This window comes from Polistes fuscatus, unplaced genomic scaffold (assembly GCF_010416935.1).
Source record: "Polistes fuscatus isolate 324 unplaced genomic scaffold, CU_Pfus_HIC Scaffold5, whole genome shotgun sequence".
Classification (NCBI taxonomy): Eukaryota; Metazoa; Arthropoda; class Insecta; order Hymenoptera; family Vespidae; genus Polistes; species Polistes fuscatus.
In genome coordinates this window covers 6,802,760-6,818,471 of record NW_025113129.1, presented here as the reverse complement: position 1 = coordinate 6,818,471, position 15,712 = coordinate 6,802,760, and the positions used below count along the sequence as shown (strand labels likewise).

The following is a 15,712-nucleotide window of genomic DNA, read 5'->3' as shown; positions in this document are numbered from 1 at the left end:
TCTGAACATGTAACTATAACTTCCTATGGGACGTCCTCTCATTGAATGAATACACTTTACTATGGAAAGTCTGTTTTGAGAGTTACAAAGTCATAGATCTTCGTCTCCGACGTAGAAGAAAACGACTACCACCGATACTTCTTAATTCGTTTAAAACCCTATGTTTATATTACATCAGCTTATAACCCGTTATAGGTATATCATCACGTCTCTTTCGTATTATTACCTGCATTACGTGAACGAGTTACAAACGAACAACCGATCGAGCGATTGTCATTGGTTTCGTGTTTACTATTAACTATTACTATGCAATGCTTGCTTTCCTGGCTTACCTTGAATCTGATAGATCCTAAGAGCCATATGATTTAATTTTTAACGCCCTGATTGATTGATTCTCGTTCCCAAATACAAATGTTTCTGGAGATTTAATATAAATTTGTAATAAAATAAAAAGGAAAAAAAAGAAATCAAAATTAATAAATAGATATGTACTTTTGTAAACCGGTCAAAGTCAATGCTCGAGTAACGAACTCGTGACCGTCGTAAGTACGCCAAGTAAGCCAACTGACTGACACTATACTAAACTCGGGGCCATACATATACTATCGTCGTATCAACGGCATCACGTTTTTGGCAAACTCATGCGCATCTTACTCGAGAATTGCCGCATTTCTCTCGGCAAATTCGCGCGACACGCTTCCTAAATTCGTATACCTAGATAGGTACCTAAGTAAATATATATGTTACACGTTACGATCGAACTCGATTCAACGCTATCTATATATACACCTGTGCATATGTTACGACCAATGTGTATTTTGCGGGTATTCTACAGAATGCTTATGTAAATCGGGTAATGTATATAATGAGCATGTATTTTATAATTTGTCTGATCATTTTATAGAATGCCCAGAGGGTTCCGGTCAATATATAATATGCGATTCAGTGGTGTGTGTTTAAAGCATGGGGGAGGGAGTAGAGGGGGATTTTAAACAATTGTAAGTGAAACAAACTATAGAAATTTAAAAATCTCAGCTTTTCAAGTAATTTTAAAAAACAATTACGTACACTCTTATGTTTAAGACCAATTCTTTATGTTCTCATTGTAAGACTAAAAGTTTTTAAGAATTGTTGATCCACCATGTATTCTCTTCAAGTGATTACTCGTTTTCAGAATTATTCGTTATACCTATAACTTGATTCAGTCGAAGTAATTGAGGAAGTGTTAATATTATCCACGAATTATGATGGCAATTTATATTTAGCTTCGTGTATCGATCATACTTGGGTTTAAATTTTAAGGTTTATTAGTATTTAGGTTATTTTGAAAAATTAAAAAATATAGAAGAGGGGTACGTTAAAATGAAATTAGAACATCGTGAAAAACTAAATGTTAGATCGATTAAAACAATAAACGAGGAAGATTAGGTTAATTATAACGAGCACGTTTGTTATTGCAATGTACTATTATTCGTCATTAAGTGTTCTCACATGTGTGGCCTGGTTTTTAGCTGAGAAGGTCACAAGTTCGGATCTATTTCTCGATGGTGTACAAAAGCGATTCTATTTAAGACAAGTTTGTTAGTAATAAAGTCTATGAAACTTTCATTTCCTATCGTTACGTTAGAACGATGTGTTTTCTTTTCATATACCAAAATTGTACACAAGTTTCTAAATATATAAAGGATCAAACAATATTTCCTATGCGATTGTAAAAATTAATTACTGCTCTTTATAGAGGCAAATTAGACTTATAATTGTATACATTGGGATCGTAGTTGTATAATATAAACAAAAATGACGCTAAAAAGACTCAAAGATGAATAAAAAATTTAGATAACACCTTATTACTAAGAACGTTTAATTCACCCTTTCTACGTTAGATATGTATATACATTATGCACAACTATGTATCTGTTTGTGTTAGTATTCCTTTATATTCGAAATACGTCTTGCTTAAATTAAATTAGAGAGGTTGTGTAATCGTTAAGACTAAAAGCCAAATATGTTCTGTTCGTGTCAAGCTCATTTGTAAGAAACTACATATGTATATATCTATTATATACGAAAAACACATAAAAATAAACTGTCTCTCTCTCTGTCCCTATCTTTCTGCGTGTAAAATTGTCTAACCATTTGAACTTCAAACTCAGACGAAAACGAAAACGTAGACTTAAATAACTATTAATAGTTACTTATAAAATTGTTACGAATCTAAATAGTAATATACTATATTGTTTTAATCAAAATAAGAATTATATTCTACGATTTATTTATTCTTATAATCTCTAAATAATTAATGAGCAGCCCACACACAAAAAAGCGTTCCTTAGTGATTTAAGCAATTAATTATATACATTCTTTTTCGAGATTCTTTTCAGATAATAAAACTACAAGCCTAAGAGAAAACTTTTGATCTAGCCTATATTAAAAATCTAATCAAACTAATATGAATATGATAATATTGTATAATATTAAATAGTAATATTTTTACAATAAAATTAGAAATTCGTTTTCATACTAAAAGAATCTATTATTTTGACTACGTTCAAAAAAATAATTTAAGCGTTAAGATCAAATAAGAATATATGCGAGTTAGCTGATGGAAAATATGTTAGATAAACGTTACAAACAAATGTTTCCTGATTATACCGAAGACTAATACATTTGTGTATTAACAGATACACTATATGTAATGTTAGTCAGTTATATTATCTATATATATATGTTAAAGATAAATTAAAAATAAAAATTCGATTAGAAAGAGTTAAAGTTCTTCGACAATAACAATAGACAATTATGTTTTATCTATTAGTCATCATTAATACGAGAGATAGATCATTTCTTCGAAGTTTTATCATTTTCTTTTTATAATTATATAAATCTTCGTCGATCATTTTACAATCATCATTTTCAAAGAAAATTGTATTCAATTTTACGTTTATAGGATAGGAAATTTATCTCATAAGTTTATATCATAAATTACTCCTTTGAAATAAATAGCAATGTCTGCGATTCGTCTGTACGTATACATTTACTTAAGTGTATCTACTATACGTAAATAAATTGGATGCAATTCAAATCTCATGTCGAGTGTTTTCATGTGTCATCAAAATTTTGTGAATGCCAAGATAAGTGAACATTTCATTCTTGATCAGAGAAACTATTCGATTTATTTTTGATCGATACGTCATCCCTTTTTTATATATCTTTGAAGTAGTAGGGGAAAGTAATGTCATAGCTGCAAGCATTAGGGTTAGGGCAAAATTTAGCATCAAGGTTGCGTTAAGGTTTTGGGGTTGTAACCAAGTCACTAAGTGAAATTGTAAAAAAGATTTAATATAAAAAATAAAAAATAAATTCATACATTCATCCTAAAAAAGGTTGATTAATAATCTCCAAGGTCTGACATTAAACTATCATCTGTAATTACACGAAAAAATACATGACGCAAGAATTTCATATAATTACGAAGAATTTGATCCTCATTCTTTCGTATTTGGGATTTCCGTTAACACAGTAAAACGAGGTCAAACCTCTTCCAGGAAACTATCAAACTCGTGATTCATGCAAAATTCAAAAGCTACTTCGGATTCCGTTAAGTAGAATGTCGGTTGATTTCAAATCTTCTCCAATTTTACTATTACAAGAATAAAGATAAAAAACAAGAAAAATAAAAATTCAAATTTATGTGTAGTATCCCCTCCTTTCTTTTCCAAATGAAATAAAAAATAAAATATGCTAAAGGATAATCGCGCAGATATAATCGTTTATTGAGAAAAGTTACGAATTTCAACGTCTTTGTATTTTTCTATAACGATCATCGTAAAAAATTGATCAATTTAATGGAAAAAGCAAAGAAGAAAAAAAGCAAACAGCTACGTAATTATATAAAAACATTTGTACACACGATTACAGACTTTAGGATAAGAAAACATAGAAGAAAAAGTCGTCATCAAAAATGTTACACAATACGATATAAATAAATGCTACGAAATATGTATGTGACTTAAAACATCAAGTAAATTCATTAATGAAATATAGGAAACTATATTTAGAAATGTATCATGTATATAAATGTGTATGATGTTATGGATTATATGAAATAATGAAACATATCGCGAAGAAAGGAGAAATAAAAAATCAAAAAGCAGGCGATTTGAAAATAACGTATATGCCAGTTTCCCGCCACTTTTCGATCAAATTTGTAGAGGAAGGCTTCGAACGAAATGTTTGAAATGTTAAAGGATATATAAATGATAGCGAATTAGAGAAATGCATTTTATGTAAAATTTAAATAGATATCTTACCTACAGTACCGGCAGATGCAGCAAGTAATCGTAAACTGCTACCACGTCGAAGATTACTGGTAACATTAGAATTGTTTATCTCACCGGTAGTCCTTTCACCTTCGACTAACGCCATTCTCTCGTTCTTTTGTTTTACAATTAAATAAGAAAAAGTATATACAAAGTTTAATTCACTATGAAAAAGGAAAATAGAAGAATAAAGAGATACGATGAGAGAGATCGGCTTACGACCCGCCAACTGCAGCACACAGGTAAAAATTTCTGAGGATACCTTTTTCTCTCTCTCTATCGACCGTCGAAAATATATTAAACACGTCCCTTCTTCTTCTTATACATTCTTCTTTCTCTTTCTCTCTCTTAGAGTACACACGATCGAACAGATTCACCAATGAAATTGAAGAGCAAATGGTCACGTGTTCCTGGCCTATCGAGAAACAACGAATTCTCGTCGTAATCCGTCGTCAATGCCGTATTACGAAGTAACGCGAACTGCTTCTCTTTCTCTCTCTTTTTCTCTTTTTCTAACCTTCTCTTCCGAGCAACGTCCTTGTATTTCTCGACCGCTTCCGACCGATCATTGCATTGTACAGTAACATCGATTATCGTATATACAAACATATCCGTACATAACATTCCTTCTTTTTCACTCTCTCTCTCTTTCACACATACACTTCCTCGTTTTCAATTCGATCGATTCGATCTAAGATTTTCATTCAAACGTTGACGCGTTACTTCATCGACACATTTCGTTAATTATTTAAACAATATAATTATACACGTAACATTTCTCGTTAAACAAAATTAATTTACTTGAAATAAGTTATAGTCCAAGTTCGACGTGCCTACTATAACGTGTCCAAGGCTATTGGCGCGAAATCTTGACTGCCGTTTCTTGACTTCTTCTATACTACGTGAATCAAATTCAAATCTGTATTAATCATGGAATTTTTGAATAATTTTATTTTGTTGTATTTTAATTTTCTACGAGATTAAATTAACTCTTTTATAAATTTGAACTTCATTTATAAATTTGTTCAATCGTGTTTTTCTTTTATTTTTGTAATTACTTATGTTGTTTCAAAAAGGCAAACGCGTTCAGCGTTTCTCATTTGAATTGCCTGTTTTTTATACCGGGTGATACTTCGTATTTCAATCTTTACAATAATATTATATGTCTTATATGAATAATATCAATGATTAAAACAGTTCTATGAGATCATTTTTTGAATGTTAAATAATTCTGTGAAACAAACTGAATTCGATCTAACCGATTGAAAGATCAACGTGAATCACATTTTAATTTTATTCGAGTATTTATGATATTAAGCTGATTAGAAAATGTTTAGAAATCACTTGAAGATTTCCTGTTAACTTAATAACAACTCACAATTCACCTATAAATACTAATTAAGCAATCGATTAATACATAATGTACTTAACGTAAATATATATCATACCGTAACAGTAATATATAAAATAGAAAGAGAAAGAGGAAAACAAGATTACAACATAATTAAAATTAATTGTAAGATCGAAATACGAAACCACTCGTTTCATTCGTTCAATTATTTAATTGGAGATAATAAAACGTAAAAAAAGGAAGCAAGTTACATACATACGTCATAGAAAATTCTAGCTTGGTTTTCATCGAAACACGCGTACAAAGCTGACCACTTTACGATTACTCGATTGTTTTAATTTCACGTTTTACTAGACTCATTTAATATCAACTTCCTTTTTATTATCAACCAATAATTATTATATTTCATCCACATTACTATTCTCCGGTCGTCAGAGATCTTCAAATTTTTAATGATGCAGTTGATACAACGAATAAAAAAAAACGAAACAAAAAAAAATATTCTTTCTATTTCTAATAAATACGTTATTAAAAAATTCACTTCTCACAGTAATTAAAAGAAAATTACTAATATAATTGTAATTGTACGTAAAGAAACGAGATTTAAACTAGTTAAATCATACATCTGTTTATGTATATATAAGTTTAAAAAAAAAAAAGAAAAGCCACAAGAATAAGATAGTTTATAGAACGACTTTCTTAAACGATAGTTCGCGTTAGACTGACGACATGCTTAGCGTCAAAAGTCGTTGCCAGTAGTTTATTTTCGTTTTTCCTCTTGTGCCAAAGAGACAGGACCTTACCTCAGCCACGTCACACGATTAGAAAACACATATATTTACTATACATAGAAAGAAAAAGAGGAAGAGAGATACTTAAAGATACTACACGTATACGAATGTTTAGACCTAATCTATTGTCGTGCAATTAAAAAAAGACAGTATCTATAATTTTTTGACTCTATTAGGCTTATTCATATCGTTAAATTTGTCTTGAAAAGCTCTATCATGAGATATATAGAAAATTAGTAAAAAAAAATCTTATCAAGCATACTATTATTTTAATAAAAAGTGTAACTAAATTAAAAGATTAGATTTTTTCTTGGAGATTACAATATAAGTTTCTAAAAAGTATAATTTTTTTAAGAGATACTGCTTTTCCTGATCGCACAATAGTCTAGGTGTTAGAAATAAAGTTGTACGTAGACAATCTTTTTAGAAAACTAATCTTCTCTTTTATCACTTTCCATATCAGGGTATTACTATACACATACATTATTATTATTATTATTAAACTTTCCCTGTAATCGTACATCGCAAACAATGCCGTACATTTAATCTGCCTTATTTTATATATTTATTTATTTTGTCTCTTTTTTACCGCAAATATAACTATTATCATTCATTTGATATCAGAAAGATTGCACGCGTATTCGACTAATTAATCATTTGACATTAATGATATTTAGTATGCTTGCGATGAGATTATTTTTTATGAATAAACAATAAATGTTATCCATATATGTGTATTTTGGTATTATATCATAGAATCAAATTGAATTGATTCAACTTTTCAAATGTGCCCTTATTATAGATAGTTCAAAGGAAAACAAAATTCTATAAATATACCTAATAATAAGAAACTTACAAACCCAGTAAAGAACATTCTAGCACCTTGATCAAAGGGAACGATAATAGTGATGGTAATAATAATAATAATTATTATTTATATAATTCTTCACTGCGAGATCACAAGATATTCGGCAAAAAAATAATAACAAAATAAAATATAACAAGGAAGAATATTATTGCATATTTTTTCGTATAGAATATAATTTAACGCGCTCAAATTAATATACATATTATTCTCCTATTTGTAATCATTTGATTGATAGCATCGAATTCTTTTTGTAAAATATTACATTATTTTTTTATAATAATGTATAAGAGAGAGAAAAAGAACGAATATTACAAAAAAATAACTCACAAAAATAATTTAAAAGAGAAAAGAAATGCTTCTTAATAAATGTAACAATATGTAACAATACTTTCTTTTGAAAATATAAGAATCGCATGTAAATTATGAATATATAATGAAGCGAAAATAAGAAAGGATTCATAAAATAATTTAAAATTGTAAATAAATATTTTCGAGATATTGGATAAATTTTTCAACAACAAATTGCTCGTGAGAGTCACGTTTCGTGGCTAAATCGGTGATTTCACGTGTACGATTTAAAAAGGCTTGAATAAGAGGAGCCTTCTCTTTATTTTTGTCTTGGTCTTTGTCATCACTTTGTTTATAAACGATCTCATCTATTTCATGTTGCTCAGTAGGACGACGACGATAATCAAGAATAATGTCAGATTTATAATAGGAATACGTTTTGTAGGATTCAATGAGACGTAAAAGAAGATGAGCGAGGTATCTACGTTGATACCAAAGAGCCTCGTGATCGTTGTACATTTTAATGCACTCTTCATTGGCTTTACATTCCTCTACCCAATAGGATAAAGCTAGAAAACATATTTGCCACGGCTCAAGTTGCAAGTTACTGCTACTGCTGCTATTGTTGGTGATAGTAGAAGTAGTAGTAGTTGTAGTAGAAATGCCAGATCGTGCTTTACCATGAAGAAGATCAAGAGTACGAGACGTAATACAGTGTTGACTCGTCGTGGAATCATTTTCTTTTTCATCATCATTACTTTCTTGATTACCTTGAGAATTATTATCATGAGTGAGATGAAAAACGTTTGCAACGTAATCCATTACCATATGACAACGTAGTTGATAATCGCTATTCTTAATACATTTAAAGAGATTATCCTTGGTGTTAACATCGGTTGCGAGTAGGTATTTCTCTAAGAGATATTGTCGATAACAATGGCCACTATAATCGGATACATTTAATTGGCACCAAGCTAACGAATCCTTCCATTCTTTTTCATAAGTAGGATCTGTATATCCATGAGATTCTTTAAGAATCATAACGCATTTACGATGGCTCCAGGCGTGATAATTAGTCGGATATCTATTCGCACATATAGTACTAACAATCATTTCTGTTGACAATGTAGGTTCTACTATTGTGAGATCATAATTCTTTCCTTCGGGATTCAATATATATGGTAATAACCAACGACGATAAGCCAAAGCATCGAAACATTTAGCCTTTTTATAAAGCACCAGTCGGGTGAACGCTAATTCCTCAATAACGTCTAATTTGTTACTTTTAACCAATTCTCTTCTCATATTCCAAAATGTCGATACCTCTGGATTTAAGAGCAATGCACCTGACAGCCATCTAGCTACATTGCTTGGATCCTCTCGTCTATGTTTGTTTCCCCGATGTTCAAACAAACGACGATGCGTGTAACAATAAAGTGGTTGGACGCACCATGATGCTAAGCCCAAATTGTCTTCTTGATGAAACACCGGCGATTTGTTCTGATTATCCTCGCAGGGTATAATTTCAAAACTCTTTCTGAAAACATTAAGGAATATGTTAGAAAATACATTAAACGGATCGATATTTAAAATTATGCGCACCTTTTAGAAATTTGAAATTTAAATTACTTTTCAAAGTAATATATTAATATAAATCTCTCAAATCAGAGATGAAATAATTAACCAATTAGAAGGAATTAACTTTGACAAGAGATTATGAAAGAAAAAGTAAAATCAAATAAACAAATTAATAAAAAAGATATTATGAAATAGAAAGAAAAATAAAATTTCTTTCCAATCGGAATCTTCAGGCAAAAAATTTTTCAGTATTTTTTTTCTATTTATATACGCTATCTATGAACACGTTTTTTCTTTGCCTTTTTTAAAACCTAATCTACATATTTATATATAAATATCTAGCATATATATATTTTTATTTTTTTAGCTCTTTTACTTTTTATTAAATACTTTTTAGTCATCATCTATTTCAAAATATTTTCGATAGAATTAAATTTGAATAGAAAAGATATAAAGAAAAAAATTGAATGACAGAATTTTGTATTATTGCACGAAATAAATGCTATTAAAAATATTATTACAGGGGAGTGTTATTATTGTCGTCATATTTTGTATGCTGATATGGGAAAAGAAGGGTGTGCTATATACGCATACATATAGGACGTGTATATATACATTTCTTAAGGCATATGAAGTAGGTAGAACTTTTCCTTCGTTTCATAGATATCAAAATCGATGGGAATTTCATTTGTATATGTAAAAGAGAACAGAAAAAAAAATAAACATAGATATTAAGCACAGGAAGAAAGAGAGAGAGGAGAGAAGGGAAGGGAGAAAAATGAAAAAGAAATAAAATAAAAATGATAAAATACGAAATTATCTTTCGAACACTTTGTCAACACCTTCAGTTCTTTCTTCTATTCCTTTTTTACTTTTTCTTTATTTATGAAAGAGCAAAATTACAAACTCTTAATCTCGATTATTTTCTAAAGACTCCGCCCTCGATTCATTAGTTAAAAGAAAAAAAAATATATGAGAAAAAAATCTACTCACAAAGAAGAATTCTTCTTTAGTACGTTCTCGAGATCAGAAAGGATTTTCTCTGCAGCTGGAAATATATCTTCTTGCATTGTATCAATAATGACACTGACACTTCTTTTCGTTACATCTCTCGACTACTTCCTTCTTGTTATACAAACGCGTGAAGCCAACATACGCGATTTTATTCTTCGTATTTCTCTCTCGTACTATACAAACAATATAGATGCTCAATGTCCTCGTCCTTATCGCACTTCGATATGGTGCTGCCACCTAGAAGAATATAAACCAAATTAAATACGGTCTAGGATGAATTTGAAATGAGGATAAAAATATCATTTGATCGAATGTATATATTAAATGTGTACATATATAATCGTCGTACGTATGTATAATAGAAAATAAAAATTGTTTTATTTAAATTAGAGAGAAGACAACATTAATTAATAGTAATCTTGAAACTTAATTAGGGTTATATCATAGAGTATAGAAAAAGCTAAGGCGTTTATCAAACTTCTATAATATAATCTTATATTTAACTTCAAGTGTTATATTTGAACGCACTCTGCAATTCTAAATTGCAGTCTAACCTATAAACTTAAGAATCTGTCGTACCGTTTCATTTCAAGCCAATCATCTTACCTTAAAAGGTAATAATTGTACAGTTCGTCGTATAAAAATACAAGATATTTATATTGATAGGTATTATTAATTAAATTAATATACGAAATGTCTGATCCGCGTATACGAACTTTGAAAATTAAGACCGGAGTAGTAAAACGTCTTGCAAAAGAAAAAGTTACTTACGAAAAAGAAGCGGCGCAACAACGCCAAAGAATACAGCAATTAAAAGAACAGGGTGAGAATAAAAAAGTACTCTAAAAAACATAAACAAAGTACGAACTTGAAATATTATTTTAGTTTAGATTAGCGACGCTTTTAATTTAATTTCAACAATGTTAAGTAATCAACAGAAATAATATTGCTACGTTAAGTAATTACATCCATAAAAAATATAAATAGATTATTCTTTCAAATAGTATCTTATGTGCATTTATAGATAAGGATGGATATGACATTAAGAAGCAAGAAGAAGTTCTACAAGAATCCCTAATGATGGTACCAGATTGCCAACGTCGTCTTGTAAAGGCATTCGAAGAATTAAAGAGTATTTTGGATACCGAACAAGATTTAAAAGAAATCGAAGATTACATAGAGGCAGAGAAAGTATTGCAAGAAGCCGAAGCTCAACTTCCTAAAGAAGGAGAAATTTTGCAAATGTGTTAGAAGACAACAAGTCCTATAACTTTTTTCTACGCAATTCATATTTTTATGTATTTACTTTAAAAAGCAAGCTGCATTTGTGTTAATTATTAAGGCTAAGATAGAATTAAGCTATTTTTTTGGATTTTATATTTATTCAATATAAAGAATTGCATTTAACAATCAAGAATTTCAGTCACAAGTAGATTTGACAAACTTAATAGGTACTTCTCATTTCAACATGTATTATCCAGCAAATTATAACGAATTCATGTACATCAACTACAGTGGACATTATCAACAAAATTTCTATCCACCTAACTGGAACTTTTATAATGTTAATTCTACCGATGGAATGTTAAATATTTCTATTAAAAAAAGACAAGAAGATCAAGAACAAATTGAACACTTTCTCAAAGAAGCGGAAGAGAATTCGGATATAGTAGAGGTGAAAAGTTTTAAGAGACCATCTAAGATCGGAGAAGCTAGAACTTCTTTAATAACAATGTTTAAATTAAATAAGAAGATAGAGACTATTCATGAAGAGCTTCAATGCGATTTAAGCATACCAGAACAAGAATGGCAGGAGAAAATTAAGACGTGTGCTATGTTAAAAAATCAAATACTTCAAATCATGGACAAATTTAAAGAAAACACTTTTTTTGATCAATTAAAAAAAGATATAGCGAAACGTAGAAAGAAAAGGTTAAGAGAACAAATTAAAAGACAAAATTCGAAGGTAGAAAAGTCGGCTAAAATGGAAAGAAGAGCTAGATTACACGCAGAAGCAGATTCATGGCTGAGGCGTGAACAAGCAGTAATAGAAAAAGAGAAGCAAGATGAAAATCTACGTAAAGATGCAGATATGATATTATCAGATGTAAGAAATAAACGAAACGATGCGAAAAAGTATTCGGTAATTTTACAAGAATTAAGAAATTTACGAAATGTCAAAACTAACATTGCCAAAGCAAGAGGAGAAACGATATCTACGGCAGCGAATACAGCCTTTAATAACATCATTGGTAATATTTTTTGTGTAACATACATACATATATGATGCAATGCTCAATTATTAGATAAACTAACAATTTTGGAATTACAGGCAAATTGTCAGAAACGTGGTCTACATTAGATAGAGAATACTGTATTGAAGAACAAGGCTTAAAACTAATGTTAAAAACGGATAATGAAAAATTAATAGAGAAACAAAAACGAAATATTTTCGATGAATGGCAAAATGTATTGTTTGGGAAAAAACTTTTAGATCAGAATCAAACGGATATTGTCAATCTTGTAATAATTCGGTAGGTGATGTAACTAGAAATTATCTATCATAAAAAAAAATTTTTTTTTTAATTAGCTACGTTTGTATGTTACAGAACTGCTTGGGATAAATATATCAATTTCGATACTGATTCGTCGCAAATTCCAATTGGTTGGATAATACCTAAAAAACCATCATCTGCTGCATGGCAAAAATATCTTAAAAATGATACATCTTGAAATTATTTATTAGTTAGGATCGATAAGAGCATTTTTGTAATGGAAATAAGATAAGTTTGGGATTTTGTTTAGTCTAAATAAAGTGCCATGGTGATATGTTGTAATAGAAGCCTATTGTCCGATAATGTTTCCTGGTATATAATATACAATCATTTTTTATTAAAATTTATACGGAAAATGTACATAATATGTTACAGTAATAAATTGATAGCATTCTGATTTTCAAGCTATGCTAAATATTAGATTTTTTTGTGCGGCACTCGAAGGTTCTAAAGTTTGATTATCTCTAGCCATCATAATATGTTGCGCCTCCGCACCAGATAATATAATTTGAAGTGTACCTTGTAACTGAGCCAATGATGTGATTAAATCCTCTTCTTCCTCTAATTTATTTGCTAGAAGATTGAACATGTTTCGTGGTTCTGCTGCCAGTTCATCTAGATTATCTTCATAGATATCTGTAATATTAAATAATATAAAGCATATTTCATGGCATATTTATATATCAAATAAAACTATAATATATATTAACAAACCCATTAAAATGTTGGCCACATGCGATAATACTCGTCCAAATCGAACATTACCTATGTGTCTAATTAAAAACTTAATAATATTAGAAAGAGGTTTTCCATCTCTTCCAGCAAGAGCTTGCCTGAGACCTTGTCTTTTATTAAGTTCTTGTAATAATGCAACCGTCACGTGTGGATTTTTATTAACAATATACGGCACCATAACGGAATCCAAAGCTTTAGAATACTGAAACTTTCTTAACCAAACATCGTGTTTGCTTATTTTTTCTCTAACTTCTTCCTCTACCACAGTATCCACGCTTGATATATAAGTATTTCCACCTTCATTTTTATATGACATTTTCTTACGTTGAACTTTGATATCTTTGACATCTTCTTCTCTTCTTTGTACTGAAATTAAACTATCCACCATACCAGCCACTATTGTTTCTTCATTTGCCTATAATTAAAAAGAATGATTTCATAATAAATTCGTATCGAATAGAATATGATGAAATCATTTAGTTGTAATTTTAATAATGAATATTTCTTTACACTAATTCCCATGCTAAGAACTGAATTAGGATAATCCAATGTATGAACAGTTTTATATGTTCCAGAATCATAGATTTTAACGTGTCTATCCAACGAACCAGACAATATTCTATGACCATTAGAAGTTATTTTTAAACAGGTTACTGTTTTATGATGTTGAGAAATTTTTGCTAATAATTTTCCACCTGCAAGGGCATCCCATACTTTGACATCTGTTCCACCTGTTTTTTTATTAAATAAAATGAATTTAAGTATACATCAATTTATCTTTAAATACAATGTTTGACATGATTACATACCTGCTGATAAAAAGATTCCTCCAGAAGGTAAGAAAAGAACACTTTCAACAGGTGCTTCGTGATTCACAGTAAATATTTTTTGATTTGTCCTAGTATCGTACATATTTATTAATTTATCATAGCCCCCCGATAATAATAAATCAGATGATATGGGACTTACAGCTCCGGCTCTAATATAATCATTATGCTCATTAAAAGTAATTATTTGTTTTTCAGACCCTATATCCCATAATACTACAGTTTTATCATCAGAAAATGAGGCAATGCGAAGATTATCTGCTGTAAAAAATGTTCTATGTACGGCAGCTTTATGACCTGAGAAAAGACGTAAAAGACTTTTCGTGCTAACATCGAATAATCGTACAACAGCTTCTTCTCCTCCAGCACATAATAAGTTGCCATCTCTACGAAAAGAACCACCATAGGCAGCTTCTTTGAATCTACTAAAATTCTTTGTAACCAATTTTGTTATTGGATTGTAGATTTGTACTCTTACGGAACAAGTAACAGCAAAATAATGTGGTTCCACGGGTGAAAAGTCAATATAATCGATAGGACCGAATTCTTTTACTAGGACAGGTGCCTGTTAAATATATTCATATATTATTAATATAGAAAATATTAAATTAAGAGATACAATGATTTATAGGTTATATATATACAAACTCTTACCGTATATTTTTTCCAATAAATACTATCAGGTGTTATTTCAGGTCCTGCTCTCATAAATATCTTTGTATTTGTTTTTTTAAAAGACGCCATTGCGTACGAATTATTATTCAAGAATAGATATATTTACTAATTATTATGAGAAACAACTTTTCTTTGCGTGTTTTGAAAGCACATGTTTACCAATGCCAGAACAGAAATCTTGAACAAGGTACCAAAGAATACAGAAGCTCACAAGTCCACTTTTTCGCCAAACCTCAATCATTTTAGTTAGTAACCTGACCACCAGTGGGCGATGGTAGGTACTTAATGCGATGATGGTACAATACTATCAAAGAATACAGTATTCTTTTATAGGATATGATAGTATAATATGATATATTCCACGGAGCTTAGATAGAAGGAGCACGAACGTATAGTATCAGAAGTGTCCCCGAAAAGTAGAGCAAATAAAGTTTCATTACAGAGTGCGCTGCAACTGCCTCGAACCAGTTTTTAAATTTAGCGGTTAAAAATATTATAACACAGAGTAAGCTATACTTGTTTATGCTTACATACACCGCAACATCTCAACGGTTTTTTGTGACGTCACAGAGATTTACTTGCCTGTTGCGCTACTCTGGTGGTGAAAATATGTACATGTTATTTGATGCTGTTTTTGGGGACACATTTTATACCAAATGCCCTATGCCGTGCGTGCTCCTTCTATCTAAGCTCCGTGATATATTCTTTGAT

The 15,712-nt window shown here is 30.1% G+C and overlaps 5 protein-coding genes and 1 long non-coding RNA gene across 8 annotated transcripts in view; 3 read left to right on the top strand and 3 right to left on the bottom strand.

The window, feature by feature from the left end:
- The window catches only part of LOC122522214 (GRAM domain-containing protein 2B-like), a 35,617-nt gene extending 30,330 nt beyond the window's left edge, over positions 1 to 5,287 (bottom strand). The window contains exon 1 of one of the 3 annotated variants that reach the window (XM_043643063.1): positions 4,311 to 5,287. In XM_043643063.1, the coding sequence (XP_043498998.1) occupies positions 4,311 to 4,425 (115 nt within the window). In that variant the 5' untranslated portion in view covers positions 4,426 to 5,287. Of the gene's footprint in view, positions 1 to 332; positions 422 to 4,310 lie in introns of those variants that run through there. The other 2 variants (XM_043643062.1, XM_043643064.1) reach the window with 2 other exon arrangements.
- Positions 643 to 1,332, top strand: LOC122522220. Its single transcript, XR_006305013.1, has 2 exons — positions 643 to 824; positions 905 to 1,332. It is a non-coding gene; the product is annotated as an uncharacterized LOC122522220 (long non-coding RNA).
- A 1,594-nt stretch (positions 5,288 to 6,881) lies between the features above and the next one.
- On the bottom strand, positions 6,882 to 10,410 carry LOC122522216. The gene is made up of 2 exons (XM_043643066.1): positions 10,189 to 10,410; positions 6,882 to 9,154 (listed from the first exon to the last, which is right to left on the bottom strand). Exons 1-2 carry the CDS (start codon positions 10,263 to 10,265, stop codon positions 7,798 to 7,800), a joined length of 1,434 nt encoding a protein of 477 aa, XP_043499001.1. The 5' UTR covers positions 10,266 to 10,410; the 3' UTR covers positions 6,882 to 7,797.
- Positions 10,411 to 10,541: 131 nt separating this feature from the next.
- On the top strand, positions 10,542 to 11,623 carry LOC122522219 (tubulin-specific chaperone A). The gene is made up of 2 exons (XM_043643070.1): positions 10,542 to 11,032; positions 11,234 to 11,623. The coding sequence occupies exons 1-2, from the start codon at positions 10,903 to 10,905 to the stop codon at positions 11,458 to 11,460; spliced, it is 357 nt and encodes a 118-aa protein (XP_043499005.1). The 5' UTR covers positions 10,542 to 10,902; the 3' UTR covers positions 11,461 to 11,623.
- Positions 11,624 to 11,677: 54 nt separating this feature from the next.
- On the top strand, positions 11,678 to 13,051 carry LOC122522217. Its single transcript, XM_043643067.1, has 3 exons — positions 11,678 to 12,461; positions 12,542 to 12,743; positions 12,819 to 13,051. Exons 1-3 carry the CDS (start codon positions 11,678 to 11,680, stop codon positions 12,940 to 12,942), a joined length of 1,110 nt encoding a protein of 369 aa, XP_043499002.1. The 3' UTR covers positions 12,943 to 13,051.
- Positions 13,052 to 13,081: 30 nt separating this feature from the next.
- On the bottom strand, positions 13,082 to 15,342 carry LOC122522215 (U3 small nucleolar RNA-associated protein 15 homolog). Its single transcript, XM_043643065.1, has 5 exons — positions 14,981 to 15,342; positions 14,309 to 14,891; positions 14,010 to 14,230; positions 13,479 to 13,914; positions 13,082 to 13,400 (listed from the first exon to the last, which is right to left on the bottom strand). Exons 1-5 carry the CDS (start codon positions 15,068 to 15,070, stop codon positions 13,165 to 13,167), a joined length of 1,566 nt encoding a protein of 521 aa, XP_043499000.1. The 5' UTR covers positions 15,071 to 15,342; the 3' UTR covers positions 13,082 to 13,164.
- Between the last annotated feature and the right edge of the window lie 370 nt (positions 15,343 to 15,712).